Source organism: Sparus aurata, chromosome 17 (genome assembly GCF_900880675.1).
Source record: "Sparus aurata chromosome 17, fSpaAur1.1, whole genome shotgun sequence".
Lineage (NCBI taxonomy): Eukaryota > Metazoa > Chordata > Actinopteri > Spariformes > Sparidae > Sparus > Sparus aurata.
This window is the reverse complement of record NC_044203.1, coordinates 6,112,008-6,125,959: the sequence shown is the minus strand read 5'-3', so window position 1 is coordinate 6,125,959 and position 13,952 is coordinate 6,112,008. Positions and strand designations below refer to the sequence as shown.

The window sequence follows — 13,952 nt, the reverse complement described above, 5'->3', positions numbered from 1 at the left end:
CTTTTTACTCTCTACATACATATAATAAATGTAGTTACTAGATACTTTGAATAATGCAAGCTACATCAGAGCCAAAGTAACATTTTTAAGTAAATGTATTCATCAGCAATTTAATTAGAGAACAAAACAAAACAAATAAAAGAAATCAGGAAAATGCTGAATATCAGATCAGATTATCATCCAGGCTAATAAAAGGTCAACCCATACTATCCAGTATATACATACTTGTAAATATATGTATAATTTACATCTAGGAAATTATTTTATATACTTGATATCATATTTGTTACTGAAGCACGTTTTGTTTGACTTACTTTGACTGATTGATCATTAATCTCTTATACAGAGTGACGCTATATGATAATAATGAGTCAATTCACATTTCAAACTTTCGCTCTAAAGTAACAAAAACCATTCAAAAATCAGAAGAACATTTTTCTATGATAACTTTGAATTGGGAGGTTTGATTGCCTCCCACTATTCACAAAGCAGGACTTTAGGAGTATATAACACAACATCACACAGTAGCTGAGGAAGTGAGCACATTTAAAATGAAAGGATGGCACCTCTCTTCCTTTCCCTAGACTCTAATATTGGTTGTATCAATAATTGTAGCCCTTCTGTACACAGTAATAAAAGTCTCTAGAAAACTACCAGTAAGTTAAAATCACTGGCATGTTTTCAGTTACCATGGAAATGGGAAGAAAGGGAAACGTTGCTTTCGACCTTGGATTGTTAGATGTTGCAATGAATGTGTGGTATGGTACAGACACACACAATATATATATATATATATATATATATATATATATATATATATATATATATATATATATATATATATATATATACATATACATATATATATACATATATATATTATACAGTATACACATCACGCGCACAACACAGTGCTTGCATGCCTGTGTTACTGTCATCAATAGTAGTATACCTACTATCTTACATATTTCAGTGGTAATTAGGTGTGGTATGTTTGCCTATTTTAAATACCTGCACATGAGGTAATGGAGGCATATGTACACTTCACATGTTCACCTTCAGCGTGCCTCTACAAGCAAACACTTGTGTGCTTATGTGTTTGTACTGTTTGTCTTGACATTGCAGGAGCTCTGATATTGATCTGTATGTGGACAGTGTTTTCTTCTCTTTCATCAAGATTACATCAGTATCCTTGCAGTCATGCAGCTGCTTAGGTATAATGCTGCAGCGCATGAGTCGCATATTATGTACTGTGCTCTTTGAGCAATGATAACATTGAAAGTTGCAGTGTGGTTAAAGTGAGGCTATAGCTGCTAATCCGTCTGATTTCTTTTTTTTTGTTTGAGTAGAAGGCCGTAATTGGAAACATTTACATTATTACAAATTATAATCAAGATGGTGGTCACAGTGGTAATACAATGTACTTTGCACCATTATTAAACATGCACACACAGACATCATGAAGAGAACTGTTTGTAAATGTAAGTCAGCATATTTGGCTAAATATTTTGCAGGTGATCAATTTCAGGTAGGCCCTTTTGTTCAGGACACTATCTTCACCTCTAGTATCTTAAATAAAACAGTATTTAATAAATCCTAATTCATCTTTAAAAGATATGTGGATTTATAGAGATCAAATGTATTAATAATTCACACTGGAAATGTTGTATTTGTTTCACATGTGAAAGAAACAGTTCCACATGTGCTTTTTGTAACAAGCATACACTTAATACACACTTAATAATACACGTATAATGTTATTATAATATTATTAACAAATGGCATGGTTTTTCACATTTTATATAATAGTTTTTTAATTGTTAACAAATACATTTTTTATAAGCATTTTTTTTTTGTTTACAAAAAAGTAATGACTAATGTTTATATTATAAAATGGTTAAGTAACACTTTGTTTATCTATCAACATTATCTGGATACCATTATAAAGATGCAAGTGATGTTTTTAAACCTTAACAGTTGCTTAATAAAATACAATAATTATGAATTTACTATGTATTACTGGTGTTTATGATAAAGATTTACCAAAAATGACATAGGTCTGAAACAGCATTTAACATGGGGCCAATCACTATCACAGTATGCGCACATGTGGGTTATTTTTATCTTTTTAGGTTATTTTTTTAGATATCACATGACTCTGCATAACATATTCACACAGAGAGGCACATGTGTGTTTTGGATATTTCATATGATCATCATCATTGACATGATGTAGAATGATTTAGTAAATGACTTATGAAAACTGACAAACTGTTTTACAGGACAAACTTGCGGTGAAACAATGTTGCATAATTTGTTGTATATTTCATGTGTAAGTTTTAGTGTTACAAAAGTAAATTACAAATTACTAATTCATTAATTAGTATATTAATTTGCAAATTAATTACATTAGTATTTGTTTTACATATTTTGTAAAGAGAAAATAACAGAGGGATTTACAAAGATATGGATTTGTAATACAATTTTGATTGGATGTGTTAGGAACACTGTCACACAGTTCTACCTTATTTTGCCCTAAAATGTAACATTTCTTTTCTCACAGTACTGTGCAGTGAAATCATTATCCTCAACATCTGTCTACTATCACTATTACAAGCAAATTTATTTTATGCTGCAAAAACAGCCTATTTGTTTGGCCTGCCTTCCCCCCATTCAACCATCTCACGGCCTGCATACTATTAAAACTCCAGCCAGCAGAATGTGTCAAAGCTGTTTGCAATCTTAAATGATTTTTTTTTCTTAAGTCATCGCAAAGTTATATTATAAACAACACCTGCCTGACAATATATTTGTGGAATTATTTGTCTAAGAGAGACAGGGGAGTTGTAGAAATGAGGGATGTGCAGTGAGAATGAGCTTCTAAGGCTAATAAAGACAGATGGTGTGTGGAGCAGAGGAGGAGGCAGGAGGAGGAGAAAACAGGGAGTGAAGCGTGGAGGAACGGGAGGAGAAGGACACGGTGGAGGGAGAAAAAAAAAGCTGTATGTAAAGAAGACATTAGTAATCGCCCCAGCTGTTTGCGTGAACAGAGATGATGCGGCGGCTCTTGCTCTCTCTTTTTGTGTAGTCTATCAGTATCTCTTATCTTATTGACAAAGCATGTGGTGTCCTGAATGCTGGGCCTGGGCCCAAAGCCAGCCTGCTGAGCCTGAGAGGAGCACAGAGTCATTGATATGGGGGATTATCTTTTATTATGGTCATGCCTCACTTTGCACCCACACTACCTCACATCACAGGACTGGGACTGCTGGCAAGCACACACACAAACACAGCAGCTTTACACATGCTTTACTAGCGGAGCCAGTGTGTGTTTGGGATTGCGTAGCTCAAAAGCCTATCTCACACATCAGAAGCCCTCTCAGATAGGCCTTATCAGTAGCTAAAAGATGCCAAGTGTTGCAGAGACTCACTACCCCTCCACTTTTTCACCTGACAGGAAGAGCCATATGTGATGTTCAAGAAATCTGACAAGCCACTGTACGGGAACGATCGCTTTGAGGGCTATTGCATAGACCTGCTGAGAGAGCTGGCTAACATCCTGGGCTTCACTTATGAGGTTCGCCTGGTGGAAGATGGGAAATACGGTGCCCAGGACGAGAACACAGGCCAGTGGAACGGCATGGTCAAGGAGCTAATGGACCACGTGAGTCTCTAAACATCATTATTACAGTTGTGTAAACATGCTTCCTGAAACCATCCCTCAGTTTCTTCAAAACCTAAGCGCAAAATTTAAAATGTTTAACCATTTTACCAAAAACAATGTTCCAGCTTTCAAGACTAATTCTTTCCAAATCGATTAAGGGTTTCTATTTAAACACTGGTGGAATACCTATTAAACACTACCATCAAATACTGTTTGTGTTATATTTGGCTTCATCATACCATAAAACATTGTCAAATGTATCTCTTTATTTTTGAATTTTTTATTTAGAAACAAAATACATTGGGATATTTGTCTTTCTTCACAATAGGTTACAATTATTTAGGGCATGCAGTATAAAGATTGGTGCCATATACAATGTGGTGAATATATTGCACAAATAATCATCATATCAGAATAGGATACAATGCCCATGTGTCTATCTAGTTAACTTCAATTACTCAAATTAGGGTGTGGCCAGTGTTTTGCAGATGAACACATTCTTGCTTAATAATGAGAAATGTGCTTTTTTGAGGTTTTAAAAAATATGGTTTAGATTGAGATGTTGGGAATTTGACAGTGATGCAGACACTGTCAGCTCTTTGTCACGTCCTAATGTCCATCCCTGAGCAGTTTTTGCAGTGTGTCAGGGCACATTGTCCTGTTGGAGAGACCAGTGCCATCAGGGAGTGCTGTTGCCATGAGGGGGTGTTGCTGGTCTGCAGATATAAGGATTTTTTTTTTTTTTTTTTTAATGTTGGCTCCAGTTTCATAACTTATTTGAACATTAGTATAAACTGTCACACCGGCAACTACTACTGTTCAAATGCTTGGCTGGAAATGACCAGAATAATACATAATGAGAAGGAGTACAATACACTGTGACACCCTGGAAGGGAACAAAACTAAAGAAGAAACAAGATGGAGGCCTCAGCGAGTACTATTTGATAGTACAGTGATGCGAGGATAGAATAGATTCTGATATGACTTGTTTCCCCTACAGAGCTTATTAAAACACACACACAAGCACACACAAGCTGCTCACGGTGTAGATCATTACAGCAGACAAAGCTCCAGTTAGGACAAACTGCATGGGCAGAAAAGGACCAGGCGCTTCACAGCCAATAGTCAATATCTGACCCCATTAGATGAAGCACCCACGAGGGGTCAAGTCTCTCTCAACTCCCCCACACTTGTCTTTTGGTCCTGCTCTTGATCAGTACTGTGATTGGACGTCATGACAGATAGTCTAGTCTTTAATGGGTGAAGGGCCCGATCCACTGCGAGAGGATGTTCAGCGTGGGTTTGCCCCACTTTTTGCCCAGGGTGCTGGCTTGACTTAGACAGATGGTGATTGCAGCCGACAGGCCCTCTGAAGACTGGGGAGTGTGGACTCAAAGAGGCGAAGTTCAGCTGAGGAAGAAATGCTGAATATAGCTGAACAAGTTGAAAACATCCTGTCAAAGTAATTTAGCTAAATTGTCTTTGGTCTGTCTAATGCTCAAAGTGGAGTAAACACATCCTGATGTATTTGCACTGTGTAGGGTTGCATTAGGGTATTTTTAGACAAAATCACAGATGCCTAATATCGGCTAGATTTTTCATGTATCACAGCTATGAGCAATGTGCTCAGTCAATTCATCCCCGAGTGATAGATGGCAACCTTCATAAGACAAAAAGGATATATCTTTGGAAATGAACCACTTGACCTTGCCGTGAATGTTTAGCATTTATAGTCACAATGTAGCCTGAGATTTATTAACTGTCAACAGCAGAACACGGTTTTCACCCCAGATATGGTAACATGACTTTCCAAAAAGACATGTCTCACATATAAGCATGACTTTTGTGCTTACCAAACAAAGGATTATGGGATATTAAAAATAACTCTATAGAAATGCCATATGAATGTAAATTATATTTTGAGTGTGTGGCATAAACAGCTGCATGTGTCTAGAGTAGAAACACATTCTGTAAGCAAACCTGTTTCCACTGCAGGACCTTAATAGAACTTTAATCCTGAGGCCTTATTCAGACATAATCTGGAGTGTTGGTGATTAGCATCAGGGGTGTGCTGTGGTGTAGGAGTGTCAGTCTGTGGTCTGTTTGTGTGACTTACTGGCTGTGTGACGTAATACAGAAAGAAATGTCCATTGTCTGCCCCTGTAGCATGAAGCCATGCTACATGCTAAGTTGAGATTGAATGCATACACATGAAACATTACATTACTCTCCATTGTGTTTTCTGATTATTAATGCTGCTAGTCTGATCTCGTCTGTGATTGGCCAGCGCAGCGTAATGTTGGGTTGCTTTTATCCAAAGTTGATGCAGTCTTAACACATTTTGGAGAACTGTCATTTACACTACATGTTGGTGATGCTCCAGAGGTGATACCTATTCTACAGTTAACTTCCAGTTACATTAAGTGGTAGTTTAAAGTACTGCCTAGTAGGTATGATTTCTCATGTCACAACAAGGATAACTACATAAAAGCAACCATCCTTTTACTACTGCATCTGTGTCTGTAAGGAACTGTGAGAACATTGTAGAAAAGGGACAACCAAAAGAGTTGAGCAATAAAGATGATTTGCTGGAGAAACACAGGTGTCCAAGTTGTTATTATCATTTGAGGAGAGGAGGCCTTTTAGAGAGCGCAAAAATCAGATGTTTAAAACAGAACTGAACAAAAAACAAATTGGTGCAAAGCATTTGATTTCATTTTGAGCTGCAGCATGGCAGACCCCCAGCAGAGCCCTGCATTGGCATATACTAGTGTGTCTCATGTTTGTGTAAGTGTGAAAAAAATCCATAACCATAATATCACCACTTCTTACATTGGTTTTGACATAACATAACCATTTACTTCACAATCAAACAGTGCAAAATGATGCAGCTTCTGCCTTTTAATGGCATACATCCAAAAGGTCCTGGTTTGTAAAATACAGTGAAGAACTCAGGACATAAGCATCCCCAGAGTTGCAGATACGCCATACTGAAGTATTTCCAAACATTCCACTGACACAGATGAACAAGTTATTTCCAACCAACCTAACAAACATGGACGTTCTGATCGATATTAACTTCTTATTCAGCTTAGTCACCAGAATCAAGTTTTAGCAGTTAATGTGTCCAACCCAACTAGAACACCACAACACTGTCAGAACATAAAATTGAGAATTTAAGCTAAATAAATAAAACAAGACTAGATCAAAATCTTGTGTATGGCTGGACCACGTCTGATCAAGGTGCGGAAATGTGGCTAATTCAGTACTGGGGTATTCAGTGGTAGAGTTTATGATTTTAAATTTGGGATATTAAATACTCATGTGCAATTTTTGTTGTGGTCCCAGCGATGTGTTTAAGCCAAAAAAGGTAATATCCCAGACACGTTGGTATTTAGCCAACAAAAGTGCTGCGACATTGTAATGTTAAACTAAAGCAGTCAGTCAAACAAAACATTTCACTAACCTTGGACAGATAGACAAATGCTCTTTGCTTGCATTTGTTGCGGACAAATAAAGACGTAAAGTTGCACTATACCTGGGGTTTTCAGAAATGTGCGCTTCCAAAATGTATTTTTGCTGTTAAGTTGGTCTTCCTTCAAATATGTTTTGAAATGCTGTTTATTACTAATTGCTGTAAGTGATATTAAAAGCGATATCCTGCCTCCTTCCTTCTGGATGGATGAAAGCTCTTACTTAGATATAATTTTTTTAGTATTTTTGTTGAAGTTAGTTGGCATTTTCACACTTACAAATTGCTGCACAATAGTTCAATTGAGCACTAAAGCAAAAAACACACTGGCCATGTTGTGTCGTGTTGCATGATTTGATGCCCACTGCACACACCGGACATGCAGTAGTTACAGTAGTAATTAAATTTTGCATAACATTACGCCTATGTATCATGATTTGTCTTTAATTGTACTTGGCTTTTACAAATGATGAAGAACAGTGTGGCTCCAATATGCTGAAGTAAAGTTTGGTTGTATGAGTCTAATCACATTAGCTAGACCATAGAAACAACTAAAAGCACTAACTACAGCTAACACCCGTAGATCAGGTAGAGTAGTGAATTACTGGTATAAAGAGGACTTTGTTCTTCTGTGTTAGTCCTCTAAAGCACTAGCAACCTGCCCTATATGTCTCTGTTTACCCCAGTACATCATATTAAGTGTAGTACAACAATGGGATGCCTAACAAAAATAGTAAGTAGGTAAAGGAAATAAATGAATGCTTTGATTTAGCTTCCGGAGAGAGAAAGGTGTGTTTAGTAGCGGGAGTATATTTGATGGGTGGAAAGAGAAAGAGGGCTTTAAATTTCTTGCTAAGTGCCTTGGACAGACTCTGGAGTGTGTAAAGACCCTGTTTTCTTAATTTGATTGCCTCCTGATGCTTCCTGTGCCTGTGACTTATGGCCTATCGCTCTTCTCTTTTATGTTTGCTGTTGACAGAGAGCTGATCTGGCAGTGGCTCCTCTCGCCATCACATATGTGCGCGAGAAGGTCATCGACTTCTCCAAGCCCTTCATGACGCTGGGTATAAGTATACTGTACCGCAAGCCAAACGGGACCAACCCTGGGGTCTTCTCCTTCCTCAACCCCCTGTCGCCTGATATCTGGATGTATATTCTGCTGGCTTACTTGGGTGTCAGTTGTGTGCTGTTTGTCATAGCCAGGTAACATGTCACTTCCAGTGATCACAGCTTCACATACTGTCAGACACATGCTTAGCTGCCATCGCTCAGCCTCGCCCATCTGATTAACAACCGGCTAATCTGTGTATTTACAGGATCTGCGTCCTGAGCACACTGGCTCGCACGTAGTGAAAGCTTACCAACCTAACCTAATCAATGGTCTTGTATCAAAACTCAGACTTGTTGTTGTGTCATGTGTTTAAAGCATTTTAACCATGAAGGATCACATACATATTTGCCTTTGCCACAATAAGACATTCGTGAAGAAATACTGTTTTGCTTGTATTATATACTGTTTCAGATTGGCACTTGGTAAGGCTGCTAGGCTACTCCAGGCCTGCTTCTACTCACACTGGTATCAGTAACTAAAACCACAGGAGATGCATACATACTCAGGAACACAGACCTTAGACAGAGAAGGTGTAGGCCGTTTTAGGGGTTGTGTGTATGTGTCTGAGAGAGTAGCAAAAAGGTTGTGCACTCATATGGATATGTGCGCGCAAGTGTGTGTGAGATGTGTTGAGCTCGATGTGAACACTGCTGCCCCTCTCCCACCTTTTCCCTCACTGTTCCCAGTGTCTCCGAGTTCATGCTGCTTTCTCTTTTCTCTTGTTTCCTTCACCTTGCTTCAAACATATCTATGACTCAGAGATAGTAGTAGAATAGTTTTGGTTCAATATCTGATTACTAGCAAAAAAAACAAAAACAAAAGCAGTGGCTGAGTTTCAAGTTTTTACATCACTAGATTAGACATTTTGGGTGAAAAGTGGAATCTAATCTGATTCTGCTCTATGTTACCTTTGCTTTGGATGACAAATGTATCTGCACTCTTTGTTTTGACCCTCTCTGGTGTTTTTAGCCACTGAGCATCCCTAAAGATATAGCTAAAATATATCTGTTCAGACTACTTTGCTATGCTAGGCTTTCAAAGCATAAATAACTGTTGGCTATCATATTGCCAACATTGTTTTTTCTTATATAACTTTAACTCTAGACTTATTTACTGTAGTTAAATCGTATAAGAGGGGCTATGACCTGCAATTTCAGGTCTCTCACTCTACTTAATCTGTGCCAAATGGTTCAAATGGTGTTGCACTAGTTCAAAGTAACTGATGCAGACTTTAAATACATCCCCCCAAACATGTTTGTTGTAATCACAAAGACGCACAAAGTGTCAGAACTCAATTGGAGTTGCAGTAATGGTGTTGGCAATGGCACGACATGAAATCGAATAGTGTAGGGGCGATGTTGAGCTGGTGGCTGCAGTTGCTTTGCAGAGTGTTAGGGAAGTATGACTAGAAAATTGCACTGATTTAAAGTATGAGGCCATGATAAAAGTGCAAACAAAAGGTTTTTGTAAGAGCTTCTGCTCCTTCGTTCTGGTGGTAACATTCAGACCTAATGTGACCTAACACCAGTAAGCGATTTGAGGGGGGAAGACAGGGCACGCCATTTCACTTGTTAGCAAGATTACCAAAATACATAATCTATATTGTAACCTCGAGAATAGTGTCAGAGTAACAAGTAGCACCATGTAGTCGAGAGAGCAAGGATATAGGAGACACACTTCTGTCTGTTCTATTAAAAAAATCCTTTTTCACTATGATCATTCATTACAATCTGTACTGCTATATACAAACACGCACACCACACCAAGCCACCTCTTACAGATATAGATTTTATGACCATATACCCCACTGCCTAACCCTTACCATACTGTAAGAAAACCCCGCACCTATAGGTAGGTGCTTCATCTGCAGCAGAGATCCAACAGATATAAGAAGCTCTGTTTTGTGTCCATCTACTCTACAGTTAAGTTTAGTGATGCAGTCGACATCAAGAAAGCTTTGGCTGGTGAAATGATACAACACACTATTTCTACCAGTTCCTTTTCCTTTGACTGTCTCTGCTCAGACAAATTCTTTCAGTTGATGAAACTATACCAATATTTTTTTGAGGGCTTGCTCACTTTATCTAGTGGCTCACGCTTGTGGCTGCTGTTTGAAGCATGGCGAAGAAAAAAAGAGAAAGAAAAGTACATGTTAACTCTAAAACTTTTGGTGCATGTGGGCTCTCTTGCAGCCGTGACCCGACAGTTTTATTGTTAACGCACATGTGTTTTCTGATGTTACTGGCAATATGATCACACGAGAGAATTAAAAAGCAGCAACTGTCATCTAAGTTGGCTCAGAATATGCACCTATCTGTATTTAAGATCACAATAAGTATGCGTTTGGGTAAGTGTTTAAATTCCCCTCCCACTTTATTCCTTCTTTTCTCCTGTATACACAAATGCATGCTGGGCTACAGTTGCATGTTTTTTGAGTGTAGCGCAACAGTCTCACAAAATTTTATGAAATGAGAAGTGTCAAAGGCAGATTAAGTATTGTGAACAGAAAAAGTGGAGAATACATCCCTCCACCATGACGGTATATTGTGACAAGAACATTTGTATCAACTATCATAGTAGAATATGTGTCAGATATCTTCTGACTTTCTCCTTTATTTTTGGTTTGTAGCTTTGCAGACAGTTTTTTTTATTTTTGTTTTTTTAGTATTTTTTTGTTTCTTCTCTCCAGTACAGTGGAGGTAAATTTTGTTTTTGGTGCTCGCCACAGCAATTCAATAGGCACACCCTACCAGACAGAGAGAGGGTGCCTAGATCAGGATTCAGCCAGCTGATGGAAGTAATATCTGCCGATACCATTCATCGATCAGAAGGACATTTCTGTATTTAACTGACATCTATAGTTATTAGTTATTAGTAGAATAGTAAAAACCCTGATGAAGATGTTAAGGAAAAAAATTATTATCTTACATCAATTTTGAATACAGCAGGAGGAAAGCTAGTTAGCTGTTAGCACTACTGAGCAGCAGTGTTTGTGGCTATGGCATTTAAGGAGCGCATAGAGAAACTCACTGTGTTCATCTGATTTGCTCTTCTGATCGGGCTTTATAGAGCCCATCGATCAAACGTTTTAAAACGTATATCGGCCAATAACTATTAGTGTCCAATCAATTGCAGCATCCTTAGAGTTATCCCTGAAACTACTTTTTACAGAGGAAATAATAGATACCTCAAGGGCTAAGTGAGCAAATCAAGTCTTTAGGAAAGGCACCGGACGATCAGCTAGATTTGAAAACTTAGGTTTAGGCAAAAGGACATCTAGGTCAGGGTTAGAGACAGATGGGTCTCACACGGACAGACATACCTCATGGGCACTGGAGTCTGGCTATACCAGTTATGATTGGTTAAAAAACCTGCGTTGGCTTTTTTTTTGTTTTTAGACCACTCACAACAGTCTCTGTGGCACTAAATCCCAGATGCAGCGATGGTGCCCCTGCAAAATAGTGTTGTTGAACTATTTTGTGCACAAGGAGGCGACCTCTGGCATTAACCTGGTTGAATCACTGCAGAGGTTTTTATTGTTTTCCATAGAAACAAACTTTTTTGTCTTTTTGTTCTATTCAACATCCAATGAGATTGACTAGAGACAAGCATGACAGACAGGAAATAATTCATACAACGATACGAGGTTTCCTCTCAGTGAAACATAAAGTAATTTCTAGGTACTTGTAAAAACACTAGATGATATGAATTATTGGACTATTTGATTATATAAATACAGGTTTCTTTCTGATGTATAAAAGTCTTCTTTGTTCTATGTCCTCGACTGAATCCTTTCATGGTACAGAAAATGTATTTCTTTCACTTCTGTTCACATACATCATTTGTATCTTAAGAAATGTCCGTCTTTTCACAAACCTTTGTGAGACCATACTTTATAGCACATAAATTTGACAGGAAAGACATAATATTGCAAGGTTTAGTTCCACTGTGCATTTATATACTGTTTATATATGTGTATGTACACATAACACATTTTATCTCTGTATGCTTGTGTTTGTGCTGTACTGTGTGATTGACTGATGTATGAGAGAGACTGATAGAGACTCAGACTGATGTATACAGTGCTAGAGTCAGAGCAGCTTCTTTCTGCCATATGTAGGCCGATTACTACGTGGGTACTCAGAAAAACCACACGCTTTCTCTGTTGCACTGCCGCCTGGCCTGATACCTTTAGTTACATATGGTAATGTTACTGGTTGTTATTGCTTTTATGTTCTCTCTAATGAGCAATGCTGCTGCTTCTGATGCGGGTGATGAAACAGCTGAAAAAATCAAGACCTCTGTTGTACATCACACCTCTGCTAAAGCCTGTGCATTATCACCTTGTTATACTTTGATGAATTCCCTACATCCTACACAACAAGCAAAGTCCCTTAGGATAAGAGAAAAGCATAGGTAAAGATTAGTGTCAGTATTTGATCAGGATGTTTGAGAAGAATATGTCCCTTTTTCTCTAAACAACTCATGCTATTGACATCTAGCTCCAACCAGTCCTGCCGAAAATTAGAGTATTTCTCTGCGTGCAAAGTCTCTCCTCACATCAAAGGGCAATCTGTCCATCCTCAGTCTATGAATGAAAAGCCTTTGGTTAAGTATGTGCTCATATTAAAGACGCAGCCCTAATCTTATTGTTGAAATTCCCATTTGAATCTCATGCAGCCATCAGTTGTTATGTGCTTATAATTTTTTTCTCAAAATAACAGATTCTGAATATACAATTGGGGTACTGAGATTTGATTAAAAGGAAAACAACTTGGTATACATATATATATACACTCTAAAAATAAGTTCATGCCAGTTCTGCCAGTAGAAAGCTGTAGAAAGCAGGTAGGAAGCTGCATTATATTAGTGATGGTGATGATGGCAGTATGATATCTGATATTTAAAGCAGAAATAGACAACTTTTCAGCTTTGCCCCCTCCTAGTCTTCTAGAAATTAGGTTTCTACACAACTAAGTTAAACAGCAAAATCGTTTGGGGGAAATGTAGAATTAAGTTTTCTATTCACATAATGAGGAGGTGTTGTCAATGTACAATGCATAATGTACAGTATTACAACAATGATCAAAATGTGCAGACATATTAAGCCTACCATCCATTGGCAGTGGAGAAACTGGACCATTCTGACGCTATTGACTTGTACTCCCCTGACATTGGCGTTATCATGTGTATCATCACTTGAGTTTTCTGCAGGATGACCCTGCCCTAGCGGAAAGATAAAAGCCTCACATTGTTTCTGCGCTACTGGTGAATTCCTTCGTTTTTCGCCTGTGCTTATCTCTGCACTGACCTTGCTCAAAGTTTCTCCCTCTGCAGCACAGATGACCTGAGATAATGTAAGGGCAGTGTAATTGGATCAAAATGACAGCAAACGGGCCAAGCAGCTAAGCCGTGTTGTCTCCTGTAAACGGCATTGGTTTAGCATTCCCTGATCCCCAACCAGCAGCAGCAGCAGCAGTCAAGTCAGCCACTCCCATTATCTAGCATGGTGCTGACAACTTCACTCATCCATGTTCATAGCAAGCGGTAATTGGCTTTTCACAACATGATTGGAGGAAACACACTCAGAGACCTCTGCGCAAGTGACTGGGTCACATAGTCACATATGCCACGGCAAGGTCACAGTTCAGCTGAACTCAATTTGGCATTGCAAATTGACAAGCAAGCAAATCTGGAGCAAATTG

The 13,952-nt window shown here is 38.3% G+C and overlaps 1 protein-coding gene across 3 annotated transcripts in view; it reads left to right on the top strand.

The window, feature by feature from the left end:
- Positions 1 to 13,952, top strand: part of grik2 (glutamate receptor, ionotropic, kainate 2) — a 327,295-nt gene that overhangs the window by 218,570 nt on the left and 94,773 nt on the right. For all 3 annotated transcript variants that reach the window (XM_030394698.1, XM_030394701.1, XM_030394700.1), the window contains 2 exons: positions 3,458 to 3,664; positions 8,116 to 8,339. In XM_030394698.1, coding sequence (XP_030250558.1) covers positions 3,458 to 3,664; positions 8,116 to 8,339 — 431 coding nt within the window. The remainder of the gene's footprint in view (positions 1 to 3,457; positions 3,665 to 8,115; positions 8,340 to 13,952) is intronic.